Source organism: Chiloscyllium plagiosum, chromosome 29 (assembly GCF_004010195.1).
Source record: "Chiloscyllium plagiosum isolate BGI_BamShark_2017 chromosome 29, ASM401019v2, whole genome shotgun sequence".
NCBI lineage: Eukaryota > Metazoa > Chordata > Chondrichthyes > Orectolobiformes > Hemiscylliidae > Chiloscyllium > Chiloscyllium plagiosum.
In genome coordinates, this window is record NC_057738.1 from 31,288,388 (window position 1) to 31,315,607 (window position 27,220).

General features: G+C 43.6%; 1 protein-coding gene across 1 annotated transcript in view; it reads left to right on the forward strand.

The window, feature by feature from the left end:
• Positions 1–27,220, forward strand: part of tert (telomerase reverse transcriptase) — a 60,443-nt gene that overhangs the window by 12,485 nt on the left and 20,738 nt on the right. The window contains exons 5-13 of the mRNA XM_043719416.1: positions 598–786; positions 7,652–7,813; positions 9,416–9,511; positions 11,389–11,474; positions 13,633–13,746; positions 13,890–13,961; positions 17,273–17,461; positions 23,285–23,411; positions 26,197–26,258. Of these exons, the coding sequence (XP_043575351.1) occupies positions 598–786; positions 7,652–7,813; positions 9,416–9,511; positions 11,389–11,474; positions 13,633–13,746; positions 13,890–13,961; positions 17,273–17,461; positions 23,285–23,411; positions 26,197–26,258 (1,097 nt within the window). The remainder of the gene's footprint in view (positions 1–597; positions 787–7,651; positions 7,814–9,415; positions 9,512–11,388; positions 11,475–13,632; positions 13,747–13,889; positions 13,962–17,272; positions 17,462–23,284; positions 23,412–26,196; positions 26,259–27,220) is intronic.

Below are 27,220 nucleotides of genomic sequence, written 5' to 3' on the forward strand. Positions count from 1 at the left end.
TGCAAAGGCCCATTGGAGCCACCAGCCTCAGACTGGTCAAAGAGGAGAAGGGGCACCCACAAAGTCAGTGATGGGTCCCTCCACCCCCCCAACAGTGTCTCCAACAAGCCGAATGAAAGGAGAGGGAAAACCTGAGCACCCACACACCCTCCTTTTCAAATCTCTTCCAAGGCAGGGCATGTGGGCCTGATATTGGACTGTGGTCACTTTAGGAGCGGCACAGGAAGGAAGTCCATCCACTGTCTCTAGGGACTGTAAACGGAGAGGAGATATTGCAATGGAGAACACATCTTGCTGCATTAGCCCACTTTTTAACAGGGAATGATTTCTAGTTAGTGCGGGGCAATTTTGCTTCACATTGTTTCGCAGGGCATAAGTGTCGCTGGCTGGGCCAATATTTATTGCCCATCCCCAGTTGCCCTTGAGAAAGTGATGGTGAGTGACCTGAACCACAGTGGTCCATGTGATGCACGTAGACCCAGGTGGGTGTTCCAGGTGACTCAGCGACAATGAAGGAGTGGTACCCTGTAGCATGTGAGGTTATGAGTCCTCCTTTGTGGCATTCAACGGTTTCTCAATATTATTCCTTCGAAACAGATCCGACGCTCAGACTCCCAGATGAAGGTCCTGTTTGGTGTGCTCAATTATGAATGTCAACAGAATCCAGCCCTAATGGGCTCTTCGGTCTTCGGCCTTGACGATATATACAAAGCATGGAAGGAGTTTGTGTTGCAGAGTTCAAAAGCTGGAAAATTGAAAGGGAATCGTCCTTATTACTTTGTGAAAGTGAGTTTAAAATCCCAATTCAGATTTTTTAAAATTTCAATCTAATTGTCAATAGTGATGTGACATCTTGGTGGGGATTGACCGCTATACTCTTGAAAGACTCAGTGTACTTGAATTTCTTAAGTACTTTTAATTGTTAACATCGTTCTGTTGATGAGAGGAACATCTTGATACTTTCCTTGATCATTATAACCCTTGGAATTTCTTGCTCACTGAACAAAGAGCTGACGTGATCTCTGAAAACTGAGCCGCGCTCAACAGAAAGGTCACGGGTTCAATCCTGATCTGCGCCAAGTTCAGATGGGCATCAGTAGAGACATTGCAGTTGGTCACTGCACATGGGCTAAAGAGGGGCAAGTCATACGGCTCCTTATTGAGATGCATTAGAGCAGACTTGCTGGTGATCAATTCCTGTGTGAGAATCTCTCCTCTTGTCTCGTACTTGGAGGAGATACTGGAATCTGTGAATCAGACCCATGATGTAATAACAGTTATAGGAGGGAATTGTAGGGAAACTAAATATTTGACCCAGCCTTTTCACTGCACAGTTCATTTAATCTCACAGTTATTTAAGTTCTGTTGGCACGGTAGCTCAGTGGTTAGCACTGCTGCCTCACGGCGCCAGGGATCCGGGCTTAATTCCACACTCTGGCAACTGTCTGTGTCGAGTTTGCACATTCTCAGTGTTTATGCGGGTTTCCTCCGGGTGCTCCGGTTTTCTCCCACAGTCCAAAGATGTGCAAGTTGTGCCATGCTAAATTGTTCAGGTATGTGCAGGCTAGGTGGAGTAGCCATGTGAAATGCAAGGTTACAGGGATAGGGTGGGGGCGGGGGAGCGGGGAATGGGTCTGGGTAGGATGCTCTTCGCAAGGTCAATGTGGACTCGATGGGCCGAATGGCCTGTTTCTGCGTTATAGGCATTCTGTGATTCTGATTTACTTTCCTGTGCACTCCGTTAGCTATGTTACAATTGCAACATGTTCCGTAATTATGCCATAACCTTGCTACAAGACTGTGCCTGTCTGCATAGGACAATTTCTGAAGGATTCCCCTATTAGCAACGTTGATGTCCATTCATTGAATCAGTTCACTGCTGCATGGTTCTCATTTGCACGTTATGCTTATTAATTTCAGAGTTCTGATTGATCTGACAGTAAATATTGCCCTAAATATCAACAAATGGGTAAATATCATGTGATACCCGCATTAAAGCTAGACTAAAAGTGTGTTGATGTTTAGCCACTTTTGTCGATGAACTAGGTGGTTTGATAAGTATCCAAGAAACCATTGAGCATGTGGACTACCTCGATTATCCAAACGAGATGGGCGGGCAGTATTTCATTCGGTTAATTGATTATTCTGTTAATCGATTAAATGCCTTTCCTTTGGCCGACACTGCCCCCCCCCCCCCCCAACCCTTTGCAACACTGCCCCTCCCCCTCCAGGTCCAAAACTGCCCCCGCCCCTTCTCTGGGGCAGCTGGACTGGACATCAACAATAGCACTGCTGCTGCCTTTTTGGGGTAAGTCTCCAAATAGCACGTATATATACACACACACACAACTTTTTACTGCAACGTTTTGACAGGTTCCACCTCTGCCCTGTACAGGGCAATGTTGGTCAGATTATCTGGGGAAGGGGGGTGGTGGTTTAGGGTACACCCCTGTGTAGAACTCCAGGGAAAGTGTGGAGAGAGAGGGTGGGAGGTCAGTCATTTGGAGACAGTGCCTGTTTAATCACTGTAAACAAAAGATGCTATCACTGTTGGAAACACATATTTGATGTAACTTTTCTTTTGGGACCTCAAAATCTCCTTTGGATAATCTGATTTTCGGACAATTGGTATTTGGATAATCGAGATTCCCCTGTATTTAGAAGAGGCAGCAACCTGAATCTTCCTTGACAACAACTTTCTGCATTTCTATAGTGCCCTTAACATATCAAAATGTTCAAGGTGCTTTGCAAGGCATTATCAAAGATGATTTAGCACTGGACCACATAAGGAGATATCATGGTGAAAATCAAAAACTTTGTCAAAGAGGTGGACTTTAAGGGGGAGAGAGAGAGAGAGAGGGAGGGAGGGAGGGAGAGTTTGGAAGGGAATTTGAGAGATTAGAGTCTGGTAAGGCAAAGCAATGGCCAGCACCAGTGGAACAGTGAAATTCAGAGCTGTGCGAGAGGCCAGAATCAGAGGATTGCAAATATCACTGAGGACTAGAGGAGATTGCAGAGGAAGGGAGGAGGGAACTGTGGAACGATTTGTAAACCGCATTGAGATTTTTAAAAATTGAGGGACTGCCTGACTGGGAGCCAAGCACAGCAAGTGTGCGAGTGATAGATGAGCAAACCCGAGATGCTGTGTGTCTGCCTGCAGGGAGGGAGTCCTCGGTGAGCTCAAGTTTACTGTTGGGTGGGAATCTGGCCAGAGGTGCTTTGGAACAGTCAAATCTGGGTGTAACAAAGGCAGCGTTCAGAGTTTCAACAGTAGATGAGCTGAGACCAGAGCGGGTATTATAGTCTGCAATCATTTATAAATCTGACCAGTTTTAGTACTGTTTCTGAGGATACCTGAGAAAACATCCAACCTCAAATTGAATCCACCCATTTTTGCTGGTGAATGCTTTAAAAAGAAGTAATTAATCCCTTATATGCAATGATTCTAACTAATTTTTGACATTCTTATGACCTAAGTAGCATTTGTCAATTAGTAGTAATAGTTTTTAAAAATCATTTTAAGAATTTTCTCTCCATCCAAAAGGAGTAGCAATGCTTTTCTAAACTCTCCAGTCTCCATTCTGTTCTCCCTCTCTTTCCCCCTTTAAGAATTAATTGCATTTGTGTAACAACTTATTCACTTTCTGAGAATGCTCAAGAACTCCTCACAATCAATTTCCAAGTGCAGTCCATTGCTGTGCAGGAACTTACAGCTGATATTTTGAAACCGCAGTGAGATTATTGACCAGTTAGTCTGTTTTCCATTGAGGCAAAAAGACTGGCCAAAACAACAGGAGAAATCCCAGCTGTTCGTCAAAGAGTATCTCTGATCCTTTGCATCCATCACAACACTGTAATGGCGACCACAGGATTCATCTCTTTCTGAAGGACGTGTAGAAACTTGGAATCATGCACATAGCTCAAGACACCAGATTGTTAATGTGTACTGCATTTTAGCTGAGTTAATATTTACAGAGGAACCTTGATGATCTGGCATTTGATTATCCGAATGTCAGATTATCCAGACAAGGTCGCAAGGTCCCAGTGCTTGGCTAAACCGTGTTATCCGGAATTCCATTATCTGAACATTCAAGTATCCGAGCAAAATACTCCATGCCCCTGCTGTTTGGATAATTGAGGTTCCTCTGTAAACCATTCAAAGTGTGCATAAATGTGAAATCTCTCATTAAAAAAGAAAAAAATTCCTTAAAACCTGAAGTCGTAAAGGACAATGTACTGCAGACTTTCCATTAATGGCAGCTACTGATGTGTTATTTAACTTGTACTCAACCTTGTTGCATAATCCATTCCAAAAGGGATGAAGGGTTACAAAACCAAAGTGGGAGGATGACATTAAGCCACTGAGGGATGGAACAGGCTCAAAGGACATTCCAGTTCTCCACCCTGAATTCCACGTTCCCTCTTGCTTCATCTCTTGACATTGCCGCCTCTGATTTTGGAGGGGTCCCACATCCAACGCTGTAGAAAGAAGCACAATTTGTCCGTTGATAGAAGCTTCTGTTTGTCTGAACAGCTGTGAATTCTCTGAAAAGCACAAATCTCTGCAGTACTTGGGAAAGGAGGAGCTGAGGACTGAAGATGCTGGAGATCAGAGTCGAAAACTGTGACACTGGAAATGCACAGCAGGCCAGGCAGCATCCGAGGAACAGGAGAATCGACGTTTTGGGCATAAGCCCTTCATCATTCCCGATTCTCCTCATCGGATGCTGCCTGACCTGCTGTGCTTTTCCAGCACCACACTCTCAACTCTGATATACAAGGAAAGACTGGATGGACTGGGCTTGTACTCGCTGGAATTTAGTAGAATGAGGGCGGACCTCATGGAAACAAGTAAAATCCTGATGGGACCAGACATGCTAGATGTGGGAAGACTGTTCCGATGTTGGGGAAGACCAGAACTAGGCGTCTCAGTCTAAGAATAAGAGTCAATATTTGGAGATGCCGGTGTTGGACTGGGGTGTACAAAGTTAAAAATCACCCAACACCAGGTTATAGTCCAACAGGTTTAATTGGAAGCACACTAGCTTTCGGAGCATCGCTATAACCTGGTGTTGTGTGATCTTTAACTAAGAATAAGAGGTAAGCCGTGAAATGAGGAAGAATTTCTGCACTCAGTTGTAAGCCTGTGGTACCCTCTCCTATAGGAAGCTATTGGGACGAGTTTGTTAGATATATTCAAGAGGGAGCTGGACGTGGCCCTTACAGGTAAAGGGATCATGGGGTATGGCAAGGTACTGGGAAAGGGGTACTGAGATTGCATGATCAGTCATGATTGTATTGAATGATGGTGCAGGCTTGAAGGGCCGAATGGCCTGCTCTTGCACCTATTTTTTATGTTCCTGTGAACACTGTACTTGCTCCTGAGGACAGCAAAACTCTGGCTGGAACACCCTTGTCACTCCCAGTTTCTGTCACCTCTTCCAACTCACAACCATCCAAAATATCCCAGCTCCTGTAATCCAGCTGTTTTATAAATTCCCAATGACAGTTGCTGGATCACCGGTAGCCATGCCTTCAGATGCATAGGCCCCAAGTTCTGAGGACTCTCCTATGTTCTCTCTGCCTCCCTGTCTCCCTTTCCTCCGATAAGACACTTCTCAAAATCCACCTGCACCCAATCTCCTTACGTAGCTCAGTGTGAGATTTTGTTGCTGACCCTCTTGTGAAACACCTCAGGATGTTTCCTGACATTAAAGGTGCTGTATTAATGTCATTTGTTGTGGCTGTTGGCTTCATCCCCGCTATGTTCTAATTTTATTGGCATGACTTGTCCTCTTTTGTTCTTTTGTAAACCTGTCATTCACATCAGTCCTATCTGGAATGCTTACGGTATTGGGACCAAAGCCTGTGCGTCATCCCCTGGTCCTCCGATACTTGGAGTTTCTTACCCCCTTTGACTTTTCCTCCTGCAGTTTGTGAGGCTTCAGCGCACTGTTTGTCTGTTTTAGATTAGATAGATTAGATTACTTATAGTGTGGAAACAGGCCCTTCGGCCCAACAAGTCCACACTGCCCCGCCGAAGCGCAACCCACCCATACCTCCACATTTACCCCTTACCAATTTAGCATGGCCAATTCACCTGACCTGCACATCTTTGGACTGTGGGAGGAAACCGGAGCACCCGGAGGAAACCCACACAGACACGGCGAGAACGTGCAAACTCCAGACAGTCAGTTGCCTGAGGCGGGAATTGAACCCGGGTCTCTGGCGCTGTGAGGCAGCAGTGCTAACCACTGTGCCACCGTGCCACCCACAAAATAATTTTTTTTAACAAGTCCACACTGACCCGCCGAAGCACAAGCCACCCACACCCCTACGTTTACCCCTTACCTAACACTACGGGCAATTTAGCATGGCCAATTCACCTGACTTGCACATCTTTGGACCGTGGGAGGAAACCAGAGCACCCGGAGGAAACCCACGCAGACACAGGGAGAACGTGCAAACTCCACACAGTCAGTCGCCTGAGGCAGGAATTGAACCCGGGTCTCTGGCGCTGTGAGGCAGCAGTGCTAACCACTGAAGTCTGTTCTTCTACTTACAACCTCAGTGTGTTCCCATTACAATATAGCTCCCAGAAACCCTGTGGTGTCTGAAAACTGGATGTTGTTACAAGCTTTCATGCATTAATTTTACTTGAATAAGCCTAAAATAAAAGAAGCCTAACTAGATACTTTGGTGAGGCTGAATTACCAGCTTCGTCTGCTACTCTCTATATTGTTCTGCTAGTGACCCTTGACCCCAACCGACCTGGTTTGACCTGAACAGCCCACGGCCCACAGTGTCTGACCGAAATCTGGACAGCTCTGAGATCCAGCATGACCTCCGTCCTGAGGCTGTTGGATTTGAGGTCCTGTACCTGCAAGCATCTCAATGGTGTCCCTTTTGATAGTTCAGTATAACGTTAAATAAAGAAATTACTCTTAGCTGCATGATAGGAAAGCAGTAAAAAGAAGCAAGGATGAAATTCTATCCATGTGCCACTGTACTTGTTGGAAATTCAAGCCAAAGCCAATGAATTGTTTTTGTAAGCCTGTTGTTTTATAGTCCAATCTGGCAGTTGCCTTGTGTGTGGATGACAAATGAAGTCACTGTCCATTAATCTAATTTGTTGACACATGAAGGACATGTTGGACAGGGATTGAGGAAAATGCCCTGCTACCCTGTGAGTAATGCCAGAGGAACCTATATGTCCAGCCAACCAACAGATGTGATTTTTGGTGAGCACCTGCCCGAAGGAGAGGCATCGTTGACAATGTGCTGGCCAATTGACTAAGTGCTGCATTGAATTATCCATCCAGATTATACGTTTATCTTACACAGCCTCAGTGCTTTCTGTGTCTGTGTGGGTTTCCTCCAGGTGCTCTGGTTTCCTCCCACAGTCCAAAGGTGTGCAGGTTAGGTGGATTTGCTGTGGTAGTGTGGGATTATGGAGATAGAGCTGGGTTGGGGGATGGGGGTGGGGTTGGAGGCTGGATCTGGGTGGGATATTGTTCAGAGGGTTGATGCAGACTCAATGGGCCGAATGGCCTCTTTCTAAACTATAGAGATTGTGTGATTCTAATCCAGGCTGGATGGCCAGTTGGAAAGTTGCACTGGAGAATTAAACATAAAACAATTCTTTTCTCAGGCGGATGTTACTGGTGCCTATGACACCATTCCTCACGCAAAATTAATGGAAGTGATTTCGGGAATACTGAATCCCAGAGTACAAGAAAGTTACTGCATCCGCCGTTACACCAAGGTTTGGGTGGATTCCAGTGGACAGATTCAAAAATCATTCAAAAACCAGGTACAGGTTTGCTTCTGTGTATGGGCATTAGCTGATGACTGGAAATGGCTGCTTGAAAATAATGGGGATTATTGGTAAATTGCATATCCTTGAATATGTTTTGAGGTTTGTATGAATGTGGTATCTTAAGCTAAAATGAATTTTGAACCTTAAAAGGATTATTTTTGTTTTTCGAAAGTGTCCACATTATTTGCCAGCTTCCTACATGATGCTTGTGGCAGTCACTGGAAAAGTTTCAGCAGGTGATCCAATGAATTGTGAGACTGGATTGGATCAGTGAGGAGGGGAGGTGTGCCTAGTTTCAGGAAAGGTGGCTGTGGAATCATGCAGACAATAACAGCTCATAAGATGGTTAGCCCTGCTGCCTCAAAGCGCCAGGAACCTGGGTTCGATTCCAGCCTTGGGCGATTGTTTGGCGTTTGCACATTCTCCCCGTGTCTGTGTAGGTTTCCTCCGGGTGGTCTGGTTTCTTGCCACAGTCCAAAGGTGTGCAGGTCAGGTGGATTGGCCATGGTAGTGTGAGATTACTGGTGGTGGTGGTGGTGGTTGGGGAGAGGGGTTGTGGGGGTTGGGTCTGGGTGATATGTTGTTCAGAGGGTTGATGCAGACTCAATGGACCCAATGGCCTCTTTCTAAACTGTAGAGATTCTGTGATTTTATGAAACGTGTGCATATGTTTTTGTCTAAATGAGTAATTTAGTTTCCTTTGATTTACTCCCAAACTTCTATTTGTATCTCAAATCCATTTAATAAATCTTTTTGCAAGTGGACATCTAATTCTCTTTTTAAAATAGCTCATCTGAACTTTCTTTTTAATCATTCAAGGGATAGAGGTGACTCTGGCTAGGCCAGCATTTATTGCCCATCCCTTATTACCCAGAATGCAGTTGAGTCAAACACATTACTGTGGATCTGGAGTCACATGTCGGCCAGCAGTTTCCGTCCCTAAAGGGTGTTAGTGAACCAGATGGGTTTTTTCTGATAATTGACTCATGGTCATCATTAGACACTTAATTCCAAATTTTTATTGAATTCAAATTCAACCATCTGCTGTGGCGCGATTTGAACTCAGGTCCCCACAACATTCCGTGAGTCTCTGGATTAATAGTCAAGTGATAATAACACTTGGCCATTGCCTCTCCCCCTTACTCAATGATAGTTCATGACTAAGGATTCCACTATGTAAAGAGCTCTTTCATAACTTACTTTTTAATTTTCTTGTCTGTTATTTACATTTTGCATATATTCAGATCCCCACCTCAGCTCTCATGAAAATGTCTTAGCTTCTTGTCTTTTTGCAAATCTGTGACCCTATATCTGATTGGTTTTGTCCTATTTTCAGAAGCAAATTCCCATGGCATTATCACATTTTTACAAATGAGTTCATTAATCATAAGAATTTTCACCTATTTGAAATATCTGATCTATCAAATTGAATATTGATTCTGTGCTCTGCCTGCTGACCTCCTGCTTTCTAACTGTGCTGTCACCCTGAGTTAGTGTTTTATTCCATTACCTACCTGTCTTACTATCGCAGCTTTTCTGTATCTTTTCAGGATTGCTTAGCTCCATTTTTTCATCATCACATATTATTGTATTCAGGTTTCCACAATGAAGGATCTGTTACCAAACATGAAGGAATTTGTGTCCCATCTACAGCAGGAAGCCTCACTGCAAGACACTATCCTAGTTGAACAGGTGAGACAAGTCAATGACGAGAGAGTCATACAGCACGGAAACAGACTCTTCGGTCCAAACAGTCCATGCCAACTATAATCCCAAACTAAACTAGTCCCACCTGCCTGCACTTGGCCCATCTCCCTCCAAGCATTTCTTACCTATGTACTTATCTAAATAGTATTGTGCAATCACAGAGTCGCAGAGTCATAGAGATGTACAGCACTGAAATAGACACTTTGGTCCAACTCGTTCATGCTGCCCAGGTACTCTAATCTAATCTAGTCCCATTTGCAAGCACTTGGCCCACAGCCCTTGAAACCCTTCCTATACATATAACCATCCAGATGCCTTTTAAATACTGCAAATTTACCAGCCTCTTCCGCATCCTCTGGCAGCTCATTCCATACACTGACCACCCTCTGCGTGAGAAAGTTCCCCCTTAGGTCCCTTTTAAATCTTTCCCTTCTCACTTTAAACCTATGCCCTCTAGTTTTGGACTCCCCTGCCCTAGGGAAAAGATTTTATTCTCTCCATGCCCCTCAAGATTTTATAAACTTCTATAAGGTCACCTCTCAGTCTCCGATGCTCCAGGGAAAACTCTACTTGTAGTTAAAATCCTCCAACCCTGGCAACATCCTTTTAAATCTTTTCTGAACCCTTTCAAGTTTCACAACATCTTTCCGATAGGAAGGAGACCAGAATTGCACGCAATATTCCAACAGTGTCCTAACCAATTTCCTGTATAGCTGTAACATGACCTCCCAACTCCTGTACTCAATACTTTGACCAATAAAGAAAACCAAATGTCTCCTTCACTATCCTATCTACCTATGACTCTACTTTCAAGGATCTATGAACCTGCACTCCAAGGTCTTTTTGTTCAGCAATGCTCCCCAGGACCTTACCATTAAGTGTATACGTCCTGCTCTTCCAAAATACAGCACCTCACATTTATCGAAATTAAACTCCATCTGCTACTCAGCACATGGGCCCATCTGATGAAGATCCATCCTGTTGTACTCTAAGGTAATCTTCTTCGCTGTCCACTACACCTCCAATTTTGGTGTCATCTGCAAACTTAGTAACTATACCTCTTATGTTAATCCTTGTCTTGTTTCTTTTTTGCCTCCGGGATTGTTAAAGATGAGGGTTATGCTTCTTTCTTTGTTGTTCCATTTTTAGAAACATTGACAATAGGGTACATTATTGGATTGAGCTCGGAAGAGTTCATAAACGTATCAAACCTGTTCTTTTTTTATGAGATTGTGCCATAGGCATAACTGTATTCTTATATGCTGTTCTCACACAAAGTGATGTACGAGTCAAACAAAGCACTTGCTTTTCTGTTTCTGTTGCTGGATTTTTCTGGAGCAAGGCGCTAGTCTGTAGAATGAAGAGTATTGCTCCACGTGAAGCATGACTTCATCACTCTTAATGTCTGCTGTGGGTGCATGAGAGTGATTTCCAACCTGATCATTAATCTGTTTGACCTTGTTAAAAATACACTTTCCACTGCCAGCACATACAGGAGTGGGACTTGAGCTGGGAATTCCTGACTCAGTAGTGGGTGGAAGTGGTAACTGCAGATGCAGGAGATCAGCATCCGAGGAGCAGGAGAGTTGATGTTTTAAACATAAACTCTTCATCAGGAATGACATTCCTGACTGGCTGTCCTTTTCCAGCACCACACTTTTTGACTCAGTAGTGGGGCTACTACTATGTGTTCCAAAATATAATTACTGCGTGTCTCTAAATTTCTATCCATCCATCTATTTTGGAAAATCCAATAATAATAATCCTCCTTGAGATGTATTAATGATAGACTGAAATGAGAATCTTGATGCATTGGTGAGGTTTATAATCTTTTATTGGATGTGTTCTTGTGTTCTTTTCAGGGTCTGATATTGAATGAAAGCTCTGGACATGTGTTCGATTACTTCAAGCAAATGATTGAGAACAGCACCATCAGAATTGGGGATAAGTAAGCAGCATATTCTTGGAATCTTTCATTGAGAACTAATAAGTTATCTCCACAACCATACAAGAAATACAAGTCTGCAGAAGGATTTATTTTCACTGAAGTAAATTTTACAGTGACCAGCAGGTGGGGTCTGTGTCCTGCCACATGATCTGTCTCAAACATATGACTTGTAAAAGCCATATCTGAGATTGCATTGAGAAGGCTCACATCTTCCACTTTATTAGTTATCAAAATGCTCCAATTTACTCGGTTCTCGCTGTCTCTGAGTGAAACAACTTTACTAAGTTTGCATGCAATTATACTTTGGATTACTGCAAGTGCTTTGAGGCTAAACATTTCAGCCCCAGAGCATTTTCTGGAACTACAGTCACGAGAATTATATGCGTACTTTCACATCTTCACCTCATAACCACGCTGAGAAATCTTTACAGATACTGTACACTGCACCATGTCTGTGGACTATTGCACCGTTAGTAAATGGGAATGAGCTGTTCGCACTAAAAACACTACTTTTAGTTCACTCCCAGTCAGTGTGGAATGTTACCAGGGTTTGCACAAATATTGGGCAGAAGACACTAATCCTGCCAACATGTATGAAAGAGATGAGTTCAAATACAAGTGACAGTCCATGTTTTGACCGGAACAAGAGAATTTTGGTTAACATGACTAGTTAGATAATGAGCCATGCAGGTCAATACTGAAAGAGCTATATAAAGGTAATGTAAAGTTACCATAGTCTTGCTCTCTCAACTGGTGGTGGTTTAACCTGTGGGTCACCACACTAGGTAATCTGAGAGGTTGAGAAGGAGAGTTCTTCATGGTCACTTCAGCTGGTGCGGGGATATGAGCCCACACTGTCCAGCCAACTGTGCTAACAGACCTCCACCTTCCCAGATCAATACTACATACATCAATTACTGGATCCTGTTAGGTCAAATCAAGTTTTGATTTGATTTATTTATTGTGTTCACATGTACCGAAAGTACAGTGAAAAACTTTGCTAGATCATAGCAAGCTAGGACATACAGGTCATAGGGTGCTAAGACAGAGTGAGGCATACTCCACAGGAGATGCACGAAGCAAGATCAACATTATTTGAAGTTAGAGAGTCCATTCATCAGTCTAATAACGGATGAGAAGCAGCTGTTCCTAAAACTGTTGGTGCGAGTGTTCAAGCTTCCGTACCTTCTGCCAGATGGAAGAATTTTGAGTCAGATTAATTGCTGGACTGGAATAAATGATAATTACTTAACTGTTGGGAATGGAACCTTTGCCCAACTTTTGCCCATGATAAATATGTGGATTTACCATTCCCATTGAGTGCTTGCCGTTTTTGTCAGTAACAAGTGACACACTTACAATGTCAAGATTGAAGTGCTGCTGGAAAAGCACAGCAGGTCAGGCAGCATCCGAGGAGCAGGAAAATCGACATTTTGGGCGAAAGTCCTTTATCAGGGCTCTTCCTGCACCTCAGTTGCTGCCTGACCTGTGTGCTTTTCCAACACCACTGTAATCTTGACTCTGATTTCCAGCATCTGCAGTACTCACTTTCGCCTACACTTACAATGTGCTTACTTGACACAGGAAGCCATGTTCAGAGTTTTCCATTCAGCAGCACGGTGGCCCAGTGGTTAGCACTGCTGCCTCACAGCGCCTGTAGACCCGGGTTCAATTCCCGACTCAGGCGACTGACTGTGTGGAGTTTGCACATTCTCCCCGTGTCTGCGTGGGTTTCCTCCGGGTGCTCCGGTTTCCTCCCACAGTCCAAAGATGTGCGGGTCAGGTGAATTGGCCATGCTAAATTGCCCGTAGTGTTTGGTTAAAGGGGTGGATGTAGGGGTATGGGTGGGTTGCGCTTCGGCGGGTCGGTGTGGACTTGTTGGGCCGAAGGGCCTGTTTCCACACTGTAAGTAATCTAATCTAATCTAATCTTAGCTAATGTGCTGCATGAGCACATGATGTGCCTCACTAATACTTCTCTCATGTTCTTTCAAAAACTGCAAAGGCATTTCTTGGGAGTTGAATTAAATTTGTGTCAGAAGCAGTTGAACTAAAGTCCAAAGATTGTTTCTGATCGTATACAGAGATTTTTGTAAAGAGAAACTTATTTGTAATGCATACTCAAAAAAAGAAAGCAATCTGGTGTCTCTGTTTGCAGATATTACACTCAGTGTTGTGGGATCCCTCAGGGCTCTCTCCTCTCCACCTTGCTGTGCAGTTTGTGCTATGGTGACATGGACAAGAAACTCCTCAGTGGGATTCAGGAGGATGGGTAAGTGATAGCACGTTTTTAATTAGCTGGTAAGTTTAAAATGTTTACCACGTTGCTCATCACTTGCTATAAAAAGCTGTTTTGTTTTCGGTTAGGTTATGACTTTTCGTACAATGATTGATCGGAATGTTTCTTTTCTTCAGGTTGATGTTGCGATTGGTTGATGACTTCTTGCTGGTTACTCCGCACTTAGAGTGTGCCAAGAACTTCCTAAGGTATGTCAGATGGAGCAAGATGGCCCACCAATGGGAACAGAAATTTCCACTTCCTTGCTCAGCATTCTCAGTATAACAAGACAATGTAGTGGAATGTCATATCCACCATTTTGTTATGGTATCTTTGACAGGACACTTTATTCAATACAGTTTTTAAAAGGTTCACCCTTGTTTTCAAACCCTTCCATGGCCTCTCCTGTTTCTGTGACTTTCTCCAATCTGATAGCACCCTGGGATCTCCACATCTGTCCAATCTTGACCTCTTGAACTGCTCTGATGTCTATCCCTCCACCAATAGCTTTCATATCTTTATTACAAAGGTCTAGAATGTCCTCTCTCTGTCTTTTTCCTCCTCTGTTCCTTTTAAGTCACCCTGTAAAATCTACCTCCTTAATCAAACTCTTGGTAACTGGTCCTCGTATATGTCCCTAAGTGTTGTGTTGAATTATCCCCATTTGAGTGTTTAAACATAGAAATGTAAAAATAGGAGTAGGAGTAGTCCATTCAGCCCTTCAGGCCTGCTGCTCCATTCATTACTATCATGGCTGATCCAACTCAAATTAGCATTTTCCACTTTTCCCCACATCCTTTGATCCTTTTAGCTCCAAGTATTAGATCCAACTCCTTCTCGAAATCGCACAATGTTTTGACCTCACCTGTTTTCTGTGAGAGAAAATTCCATAAACTCATCTCTCTCTGGGTGAAGAAGTTTCTCCTCATCCCAATCCTAAATGGGGTTTACCCTGCTTCCTTAGACTGTGACCCTCTGGTTCTGGGCTTACATTCAGAAACGTCCTTTCTGTGTACTGCTAGAACGTTATGGGTTTTTGTGAGATTCCCGTATTCCTTCTTAACCCCAAATATAATCCTAATCGATTTAACTTCTCTCTATACCTCAGTATAGAGAGGCACAGTGGCACAGTGGTTAGCACTGCTGCCTCACAGCGCCAGAGACCCGGGTTCAATTCCGGCCTCAGGCGACTGACTGTCTGGAGTTTGCACATTCTCCCCGTGTCTGCGTGGGTTTCCTCCGGGTGCTCCGGTTTCCTCCCACAGTCCAAAAATGTGCAGGTCAGGTGAATTGGCCATGCTAAATTGCCCGTAGTGTTAGGTGCAGGGGTAAATGTAGGGGAATGGGTCTGGATGGGTTGCGCTTCGGCGGGTCGGTGTGGACTTGTTGGGCCGAAGGGCCTGTTTCCACACTGTAAAGTAATCTAATCTAAAAAAGTTCTGCCATCCCAGAAAACAGTCTTTACTGCATTCCCTCTATAGAAGAAACATTCTTCCTCAGATAGGGAGACCAAAGCTGCATTCAGTATTCCAGGTGTAGTCTCACCAAGGCCCTGTACAATTGCAGCAAGAAATCCTTCTAACCATTTCAACGATACATTATAAATATGAGCTTTTGTTGCTGAGAGGGTTTAAGCCTTCCTTCAGGGAATGGATTATGAATAGAAGTTCACATTGACACTTTAGTGTTCCACTACACCAGGGAATTTCATCCTGCTATTGTGTGTGTTTCGTGAAGTGGGGAAAAATTACTTTCATTGTTTACAGAGGAGCCTTGATTATCCGAAGGACACAGGCAGGGAGTATTTCATCGGTTAATCGAATTCCGGATAATCGAATGACGGATAACATAGTTTAGCCAACAAGCATTGTGACCTTGCAATCTTGCCAGATAATCTGATATTTGGATAATCAAATGCCGGAAAATCAAGGTTCCTCTGTAAAGCCTTTCACGATTGCTTAACATCTCGAAATATTTTACAGCCAATGAAATAAATACTTCTGAAACATTTTAATTGAGGAAAGATGATGCTAGTTTGCACACAGCACGCTCCCACAAACAGCAATTTGTGAGTGACCTTTTAATCTGACTTGAATGTTGCATTGAGCAATAAATATTGGCCAGAGGATAACTTCCTCCTCTTCTTGGATTAAAAATTGGTTGGCTGCCAGGAAACAGTAGTGATAAACGGCTCCATTTCGGAATGGCAGGCGGTGACCAGTGGGGTACCGCAGGGATCAGTGCTGGGACCGCAGCTTTTTACAATATATATTAATGATATAGAAGATGGTATTAATGGTAACATTAGCAAATTTGCTGATGATACAAAGCTGGGTGGCAGGGTGAAATGTGAGGAGGATGTTAGGAGATTACAGGGTGACCTGGACAGCTTAGGTGAGTGGTCAGATGCATGGCAGATGCAGTTTAATGTGGATAAATGTATGGTTATCCACTTTGGTGGCAAGAACAGGAAGGCAGATTACTACCTCAATGGAGTCAAGTTAGGTGAAGAGGCAGTACAAAGAGAACAGGGTGTTTTTGTACACCAGTCAATGAAGGTAAGCATGCAGTACAGCAGGTAGTGAAGAAGGCTAATAGCATGCTGGCCTTCATAACAAGAGGGATTGAGTATAGAAGCAAAGAGGTTCTTCTGCAGCTGTACAGGGCCCTGGTGAGACCGCACCTGGAATATTGTGTGCAGTTCTGGTCTCCAAATTTGAGGAAAGACATTCTGGCTATTGAGGGAGTGCAGCATAGGTTCACGAGGTCAATTCCTGGAATGGCGGGACTATCTTATGTTGAAAGATTGGAGTGACTGGGCTTGTATACCCTTGAGTTTAAAAGACTGAGAGGGGATCTGATTGAGCCGTATAAGATTATTAAAGGATTGGACGTTCTGGAGGCAGGAAACATGTTTCCGCTGATGGATGAGTCCTGAACCAGAGGACACAGCTTAAAAATAAGGGGTAGACCATTTAGGACAGAGATGAGGAGAAATGTCTTCACCCAGAGAGTGGTGGGTGTGTGGAATACTCTGCCCCAGAAGGCAGTGGAGGCCCAGTCTCTGGATTCGTTTAAGAAAGAGTTGGATAGAGTTCTCAAGGATAGTGGAATCAAGGGTTATGGAGATAAGGCAGGAACAGGATACTGATTGAGGATGATCAGCCATGATCATTATGAATGGTGGTGCAGGCTCGAAGGGCAGAATGGCCTACTCCTGCACCTATTGTCTATTCTTAGAAATATTGATATGGGGTCATCTACACCCACCTAAGAGGACCTCATCCAACAGATAAAGCCTCTGACAGTGCAGCACTCCTTCAGCGTTGTAATAGTGTGTCAGCCTTAATCCCTGCTCGATTTGAACCTGAAACTTTGCATATCAGAGACAACAGAGCCATCAACTGAGGCAGACTGACTGCTAATACAGGAAGTACTACACTGTTTTCTGTTGCTTTGAGCTAGTGCTTTAGAGAACTCAGACAGAACAAGTGTTCATTTATGTTTCTTAACGGTCCAGAATACTGGCAGCAGGAATCCCAGAGTACGGCTGTTTCATAAGCCCCCATAAAACAGAGGTCAACTTTGCTCTTGATGAGGACCTTCCGGGCTGCAGCAAAATCACGTCATTGCCGGAACATTCTCTCTTTCCTTGGTGTGGTCTGCTCTTCGATACACAGACACTTGAAGTGTATTGTGACTATTCCAGGTAGGAGATGTTTTCTTTCACACGCGCCTGGTCACACAAGCACAGTTCCCTTGCAAGACTTCGAGGGAAAGCAGAAGTTAACTATTTTAGCCGTATAGTTGGGAGCAGGGTCTGAGCAGCAACTCAGAAAGGAGTGGTGGGGGTCGAGCCCTCTTGGAGTAAATTCTTGTTGGCAGTTACTAAAAGTGAATTAAAGAGCAACTGGCTGTTCCTCTAAGTTCAGAAGGGATATGGAGAATGTAATTTTAAAGGGGGAGACCAAACTTCTAGATAGACTGGAGAGTTGGGCGGAAAAGTGGCAGATGGCTTTCAATCCAGACAAATGTGAGGTGATACATTTCAACAAGTCTAATTCTAGAGCGAACTATACAATGAAAGGAAGAGCCTGGGAAAAGTTGATGGGCAGAGAAATCTGGGAGTGCAGGTCCATTGTACCCTGAAGGTTGCTGCACAGGTGGATAGAGTGGTCAAGAAGGTATAGTATGCTTGCCCTCATTGGGTTATTGAATATAAGAGCTGGCAGGTCATGTTAAAATTGTGCAAGACATTTATTCGGCCGCATTTAGAATATTGTATACAGTTCTGGTAGCCACATTACCAAAAGGATGTGGATGCTTTGGAGAGGGTGCAGAGAAGATTGACGAGGATGTTGCCTGGTATGGAAGGTGCTAGCTATGAAGAGGTTGAGTAGGTTAGGTTTATCTTCATTAGAGAAAAGGAGATTGAGGGGGGACCTGATTGAGGTTTACAGAATCATGAAGGGTTTAGTCAAGATGGATTGAGACAAACGTTTTCCCAGGGTGAAGGATTCAATAACGAGAGGTCACACTTTCAAGGTGAGAGGTGGAAAGTTTAAGGGGGATACACGTGGCAAGTACTTCACACAGAGGGTGGTGGGCGTTTGGAACTCGTTACCAACAGACAAGATAGATGCAGGCACGGTAGATTCATTTAAGATGTGTCTGGATAAATGCATGAGTAGGTGGGGAGCAGAGGGATACAGATGCTTAGGAATTGACCGACAGGTTTATACAGTACATTTGGATCGGCTCAGGCTTGGAGGGCTTGTTTTGGATTGTAAATTTTCTTTGAGCTTTGTTCTTTGAACAGCAGTTTCTTTATTTGCTCATGCTCCTTGTCAGCCGGTTGCTCTTGTCCAGAGATTTTAATTGAGTGTTGCTTCTTTACCAAGTTGGTTTGTCAGATAAATATCATTTCAGAATATGAACAAGTAATGGTATAAATTGGAAAATTCGTGTGGAAGTGGTACACACATTTATATGCTGGATTCATCTTTAAAATACGTGGTTATGTACTATTTATACACAATATTTCTTCAGTGAAGAAGTCCCAGTTAAAATTCCAATGGCTACTTCTAGGATAGAATAGAATATCCTTTATTGTCATGTGTACTCCAGTATAGGAGTATAGCGAAAAGTCTTTACAATGGCTGCCTTTAATGGCACCATCTTAGATATGAGTACCTCGGTATAAATCCTGGATACAAAATAGGAATTAAAAAGAAAACTTAGAGTATTACTTACATTATCTAAAAAAAAGTTAGAAATAAGCTGTCGTTACAACATAGTTAAAGGGTTGACATTACAGTCCTGTAAAGAATTTCAAGTAGACATTACATTACAGCAACTCAGCGTTCACGCGGTCTGACCGTCCCCGCCAGGCCCCCCAGTCCAATAACTATCCTGCTCCACTCCAAGCCTCCAGTCCGCTCCACCTCGGCACACTGCTGCAGTAATGAGACACTATTCAGCTCTGTCCTTAACTTGCTCAATGTTTCAGAACATTGTGTCAATAACTGTCCTGTCTTGTTAATACATAGCAGCATCTCCAAGGAGGCAGTATTCACAATCTCCCACGTGTCACAGACAGAAGTAGGAACATATGAACAAGGAGCTGAAGGTAGCCATTCAGCAAGATCATAGTTGATCTGGTTATTCCACATTGCTGCCTCCCCTGATAACCTTTCACACCCTTGCTCACCAAGAATCTATCTACCCATGCCTTTTACTATTAAGGAAGTTCAAAGATTCCTGCATGCATCGCCTTTTGAACAGGAGCATTCCAAAGACTCCTGAACCTCTGTGAGAAATCTCTTTCCCTCCTCTCTGTGTTAAATGGGTAGCCTCTGATATTTAAGCAGTGACCCTGAGTCCTAGAGTCTCCCACAGGGGAAACATTCACCTTGTTAGGACTCCTCAGGGGTTGCATATGTTATAGAACATAAATAGAACATAGAAGAATACAGCGCAGTACAGTCCCTTCGGCCCTCAATGTTGCGCCGATCCAAGCCCACCTAACCTACACTAGCCCACTATCCTCCATATGCCTATCCAATGCCCGCTTAAATGCCCATAATGAGGGAGAGTCCACCACTGCTACTGGCAGGGCATTCCATGAACTCACGACTCGCTGAGTAAAGAATCTACCCCTAACATCTGTCCTATACCTACCACCCCTTAATTTAAAGCTATGCCACCTCGTAATAGCTGACTTCATACGTGGAAAAAGGTTCTTATGGTCAACCCTATCTAAACCCCTAATCATCTTGTACACCTCTATCAAGTCACCCCTAAATCTTCTTTTCTCCAATGAAAACAGCCCCAAGTGCCTCAGCCTTTCCTCATACGATCTTCCTGCCATACCAGGCAACATCCTGGTAAACCTCCTCTGCACCCGTTCCAGTGCCTCCACATCCTTCCTATAGTATGGCGACCAAAACTGCACACAATACTCCAGATGCGGCTGCACCAGAGTCTTATACAAGTTGCCTCCTTTTAAACTCCAGTACCAGTTCAGGTAAAACAAGGTGGCACAACAATGCAAATTCATTTAGATTCTGACATAACAACAGTCCAATACAGTCAAGGTTAGACTGGTGCTGGAAATATACAGCAGGTCAGGCAGCATCCGAGGAGCAGGAAAATCAACATTTCGGGCAAAAACCCTTCATCAGGAATGAAGGGCTGATAAAGGGCCTGAAGGAATTCCTGATGAAGGGCTTATACCCGAAACGTCAATTTTCCTGCCCCTCAGATGCTGCCTGACCTGCTGTGCTTTTCCAGCACCACTCTGATCTCCAGCATCTGCAACTTCCGCCAACAGTCCAACCCAGACCAGGTGATTCCAAAAAGGAAGTCGGTGTCTATCACTGTCGGTTATGATACATAATCAGTTGAGAAACAGCCAGCCCAATAACTGTAGAAAACAATGTATCTCTCTCTAAACTCTCCCTCTATAAATGTCAATAGGCAGATTTACCTTTTTCTCTGAAAGAATGTTTGACCATCAGGTTATTAGCTATTACTTTGTCATTGGTTTATGGGCGGCACGGTGGCACAGTGGTTAGCACTGCTGCCTCACAGCGCCAGAGACCCGGGTTCAATTCCCGCCTCAGGCGACTGACTGTGTGGAGTTTGCACGTTTTCCCCATGTCTGCGTGGGTTTCCTCCGGGTGCTCCGGTTTCCTCCCACAGTCCAAAGATGTGCTGGTCAGGTAAATTGGCCATGCTAAATTGCCCGTAGTGTTAGGTAAGGGGTAAATGCAGGGGTATGGGTGGGTTGCGCTTCGGCGGAGCGGTGTGGACTTGTTGGGCCGAAGGGCCTGTTTCCACACTGTAAGTAATCTAATCTAATCTAATCTCAGACATGAACGTGGTGAAGCTGGTGCCTCAACTATAACCCTGGGTCAAACCAGGTACTGCTGATTTGTGAATAGATTCATTAGTCTTGCTCTAAGGTTAGATCCCTGCTGTACCCAAAAATACATGCAAGATAACAATTTTTGTCCTTCTGTTAGTAAATTGCCTGATTTGCTGAGATACATGTTCTATCATTCACCTGCTGGAATACCTGACTCAGCACTCTTTGGCTCAGGGTCACAAGAAGCTTCCTGCTAATGTGGGAGGGGACAGGTTTGCACATTCCAATGCTGTGTCATGCTGTCATCTTGCTGTGTGCCGGGTGTGTTGTGTTGTCTTACTCAGTATCCCTGCTTCCTTACTGAAAAGCACTCCTAATTGAATCAGGCTTTGGAGAAGTGATTCCCCCCAAACTTCAAAACAGCCCTGAGTTATCTCACAAAGCATATATTCCTAGATACTCAAAAAAAAGTTTAAAGTTGGTAAGAACTGGCAGTTTTCTCTTTGCCTCATCTGGTTGTGTGGTCTCACCTCTTTGTGTTATCAATATCCTTTTAATGTTTAGCCTAGAGGGAGAACTGAATGATCCTTGAAACTTAATAGGACATCTCAGTGTAAACAATGATTACTTTGTCAACTATTGCTGTGTTGAGTGTGCTGGTAATGATTTCCCTTATCTCTGTGCTAGGACTTTGGTTAAAAGGCTCTATGCTGATTTAAGCTTGATTTCTTAAGTTCTGATGTACAAGTCCTCCATCTGCAAAGTGACCATATTTCAGAGGTGAAAGTAACTGCTTTGTTCAAGAGCTGTTTGGATTTTAATAAAGAGTTCTTTTTTGGAGTTGGTGGGAGGGGATATATCATGTTCTGCTTTCCTAACTCTTCCCTGTTATCCACTGCTACATTGACAGTCATACATTCAGCTGCCTAGTGCCTCAACAGAAGAATTTCTGTCACTTGTTGGGGAAGTGATGGCGTAGTGGTATTGTTGCTGGACTATTGATCCTGGTTCAAATCCCACCATGTCAGGTGTTGGAATTTGAATTCAATAAAAATGTGGAATTGAGGGTCTAATGATGACCATGAATGTTGACTCTTGACAAAATCCCATCTGGTTCACTAAAGCCCTTTAGGGAAGGAAATTGCCATCCTTATGTGTGATTCCACACCCATAGGCTGACTGTTAATTGCAGGCAATTAGGGATGGGCAATAAATGTTGGCCTAGTGATAACCTCATCCTGTGAATGAATTTTTAAAAACTTGTCCTCTTAAAAACCCTTCATCTCTTCGCACCCTCCTTACCTTTGAAATGATTTTGTGGTGAAGCAAGCTTGCTGGGCTAAATGGCCGGCTGCAGGTTTTATGTTTCTATGTGGCTCAATGGGAAATCACTTGGTAATGCCCCTGTAAAACGACTTGGGATTCTTCACTACTTCAAAGGCACTATCTAAACTTCAAGTTGTTGTTGTACAGAGTGAATTGCCCAGGTGTCTTCCTCCTCAAAAGGTATCCTCTGAGGCGCATCAGTATGAAAAATAATAAGGCTGGTTCTTGAATTTTGCATGATATGCCTGACTTTGCAGGCGCTCTGCAAATTGTGTGGGCTGTACACTTTCCCCTCTCTCCTGCAAATCCTCCTTTCACCATCATTCACCTCGGCCTGGATCTCTGGGCTGAGCCTTGGGTAGTTGCAGTACCGGTGACTGCCACTACCACCCTGCTGGTGTTGTCGAGCAAGGTTTCAGTGGGACGTCACAATAAAAGGGGTAACTTGCAGCAGCAACCAATAGCCATCACATGTCTCCCATCATCCCATCATGAAAGACAGCCATTAAATATTGAACCAGCAAAAACATAACGTCATGAAAATAATGTGTTTGACTTTTAACCTAAAGAAATACGAGCTTTACTGACCACTCCATGTTGAAGAAGGCACTCCCTTTTGCATTTTTTTTTTGAGATTAAAACCTTTTAGTTGAGGAATAAATGAAATAAAATTTGTTATTTAACTTTCAAAAAGTCAAGAATAACTAAAAATCACTTAATTATGCAAAATTACCAGGAATTGAAAATAGGGTAAAAGGTTCTGGCACCACGTCTGTTTTACTATATGATAGCCAGTATTCTATGCTGTGGAAGTAATTTCATTTCTTTGAAATTTAGCTATGCAAATACCTCCATCAGGTCAAGCATGACCTTCAACTGCAGTTCGGAAGCTGGGAAGAATCTGAGGAGGAAGCTACTGACTGTCTTGAAGTTGAAGTGTCACCACATGTTCCTGGATCTGGAGGTGAGCGGTGATGTTCCTTACAGAGTGTATAGATTACAAGTGAATCTCTTTTTCCCATGAGCCACACTTCCCTGCTATTGCACTTGATGAGGACTTGGTGGATTCTGTATCTGATGAAGGGCTCCAGCCTGAAACGTTGATTTTCCTTCTCCTCGGATGCTGCCTCATCTGCTGTGCTTTTCCAGCAACACACTCTCAATTCTGTATCTGTCACATCCATGAACATCAATAGTGCGTCACGTGAGTAAGACAGACAGAGGTCAGTATTCAGCTGGAGACCTACCTATTTGCTGCTCAAACGATTGTGTTTAGGCCCAAAAACTTAGGAGGCAGCTTTGCTTCCTGTTCATTCCTGAAGTGCATCTACTTCTGTTTTGGATCATCCCTCTCTCTCCAAAGCTTCAGTTGTAAAAGGGCCGATGTATAAAGGTGATTTGGGTTCCTCTGTTTGTTCAGGATCTAATTGGCATTTATAGCTGCTGTTGGTTATGTCATATTCACGACTTCCATGATAAACCCACAACACTGGGTGATAGTAGTTGGGAGGACATCATATCGTAGGGTCATACAGATGTACCGCACAGAAACAGAACCTTTGGTTGAATTCATCCATGCTGACCATATATCCTAACCTAATCTAGTCCCATTTGCCAGCATTTTGCCCATATCCCTGTAAACCCTTCCTATTCGTATGTCCATCCAGATGCCTTTTAAATGCTGTAATTGTACCAGCCTCCCTCATTCCTCTGGCAGCTCACTCTATACATACAGCACCCTCTGCGTGAAAAGGTTGTCCCTTAGGTCCGTTTTATGTCTTTCCCCTCTCACCCTAAACCTATGCCCTCTAGTTCTGGACTCCCCCACCCCAGGGAAAAGACCTTGGTTATTTACTCTATCCATGCCCCTCGTGATTTTATAAACCTCTGTACGGTCACCCCTCTGCCTCCGATGCTCCAGGGAAAACAGCCCCAGCTTATTCAGCCTCTCCCTGTAGCTCAAACCCTCCAACCCTGAACTTTTTTTTTGAAGAGATCAATGTCTCGAAGCTCAGGCCCAAAGGAGCCTGACAGCAGCACCTGGGCCAATGATAACTTAGTCTGGTCAACCATCATCATAGCAACAGGCTGGCTGTTGGTTGAAGGATTGTTGGAGCTGCAGACAGTGATACAAAGAAGGTAGGAACGGGAGTGGGCCATTCAACCCTTTGAGCCTACTCTGCTGTTTTAATATGATCATGGTTCATCTTCCAATTTCTGCTTTCTCCCCTGTCACCTGAGAGTCTTCCCGCTGGGGTTTCACTGCCACTCGTAAGGGGTTTCCCTCCCCACTCGCCCTGATCTGTAGGGAGGTGCAGTCTATCAGCAGAGTGCAATGATGCCGAAGGCCCGATCCATAATTTGACCAGGAACATCGGAAGCTTGTGGAGAAGGTGGAGCCCCAGCTGCTGACTGGTGGAAGAGAGGTTTCTAACAAAGCTCTAACAGTGTTAGTGGGCTGGGGAACTTTGTTGTAGGGCAGAGAGTAGGCAGCTTTCAGAACTAGGTACACTGGTTGGAGTCTAAACAAATTGGACACTGCCCAACATCGGGCAGAGATTCCTGACTGGATCGCTGTTACTGTGGAAATAGGGAATGCGTGGTAAAATGCTTCGTGTTGCTGTCCAAACATTCAAATGAATGTTTTCAGTCTAACCAGATGGCCTTGCAACCTGCAATAAGATTGAGTCTCTCCATCTGACAGATCCAATCAGACATGTGCTTGTTGGGCAATTGGTAACTTCAACAAAATTAATGAACCATTTGCAAGATTATACAGTATTGTTCTCAAAGGTAACAAGAGTTAAGAGATGAGAAATTCATAAGAAGAGTTTGTAGTTGAAAGTGATCGCCCACAATTCGATATCAGGACCTCTCTTTCTTTGTTTTTTTGTTGTCCAAAGTTCCTCTTCACAAGTTAAGCTGCTCACTTGTTCTGCATTGCACGCAGAGAGATCTGCAATTGTTTCTGCGATCTTCACTGTCACATCAGCTTATCTATGATGTTACAATGTCAAAAAAGCCCAAAGTAGAACCTTTGGTTCATCCGATTTCACACAAGTGAAAACGAACATCACTGCACTGCTGCTACAAACTGCTGGGTAGCTAAAATGTTTTGATTTGAAATAACTTCAAGATAATTATTTAATGTAATGGTAAAACACAATTGTAAAACTATTTTGGCTTTCTGTACAGGTACACAATCCATTATCTGAAATTCTGACATCCGAAAAGCTCCGAAATCTGAAGTTTTTATTGTGAAGTTTTTTTCTGTATAACAAGGTTGTTTGGTGTGCGAAAAAGTGACCCAACTCCACACCCACTCAACCCACATCATTCAGATGTGATGTGTCGGCGTGGCCCAGCACTGGCAGGTATCAGTTGTGTCTCAGTGCTTGTACTTGTCACACATGGGTCTGCTGTTTGGTAATTTTGAAAACATTTCACTGTGAAAATGTCATTTATTCTGAAATCCGAAAAACAGCTGGCTACAAGGATTTCGGATAAAGGATTGTGTACCTGCACTTTGTTATTAGCAGAAACGAAACCTGATGATAGTTTCTTCCTGCTGTGTAAGGCGAAACAAACCTAGTTCTATTCTTTTTGACTTTTTATATAGTGTATCTGCCCAGAGATTAACATACCTTGAATTGTTGCTACAGACTTGGGATGGGGGAGGTGGCTATTGTGTATTGTATAGACAAGTATAAAATTGATGATCAGCTCAGACATATTTATAATTTCTGCAGGTTAGTACACTGAGAACAGTTACCATCAACGTCTACAAGATATTCCTTCTCCAGGCTTACAGGTACTTTCCAAAAACTTGTGTATCAGTTGGTTATTTTTGGGTAGTTTATAACATCACATCACAAAGGGGCATATGATTTGGAATGTTAGATGATTAACAAAAAAAAGACTGTACATGGCCTTGAGTTTATCTGAGTTTCAAGTTTGGTTTCATGTCTTGTCTTTGTAAAGTTTTAAAAATGAAATATGTCTATTCACTGCTCCTCAACCCAAGATCTTCCAAGTTAGAATGATTTGGATGCTGTGTATGATCCAGTCCTTCACTGCACCAACAAGGTGATGTGTTGAATTAGTTTATAAGAAACAAGAGCAAGAGTAGGCCATCTGGCCTATCGAGCCTGTTCTGGCGTTTTACTAAGATCATTATTAAAATCATGGGGGGGGATGTGGAATCATGGCTGATCTTTTCATGGACTTAGCTCCACTTACCCGCCCTCACCACAACTCTTAATTTCTTAACTGTTCAAAAATCTATTTATCTTTGCCTTAAAACATTCACTGAGTTCCTCCTCAACTTAGTCCCAGATCTGAGGTTATTTTGAGGTTATGCATCCTGGTTCTAGTTTCACACCGCCTGAGTGGAAACACCCTCTCTGCTTCTATCCTATCTATTCCCTTCATAATTTTTTATGTTTCTATAAGTTCGCCCCTCATTCATTTATGTAAAACACTATTTTCATGTGCTATTTTCATGTGCACTTCTAAAACATTCCACTTTGGGAAGTGAAAACACATTGCTTTCTGATAAAAGTAAAGTGGAACTCAGTCAATAATCTCTGAGTTAGCAATTAATGCCACTTCCCACTGCTGCTCCCACATGTTACTGGCAGAGATATCCTTGTGACCTGCTGAGCGCAGGAATACATCCTGCCCTGGCCTCATCTCTCAAATTGAAGCCTCTCTCCCCACACACCCTTACGGTCCATCCACCTCCCTATTGTCATCGCTGTCCATTCTACCCTT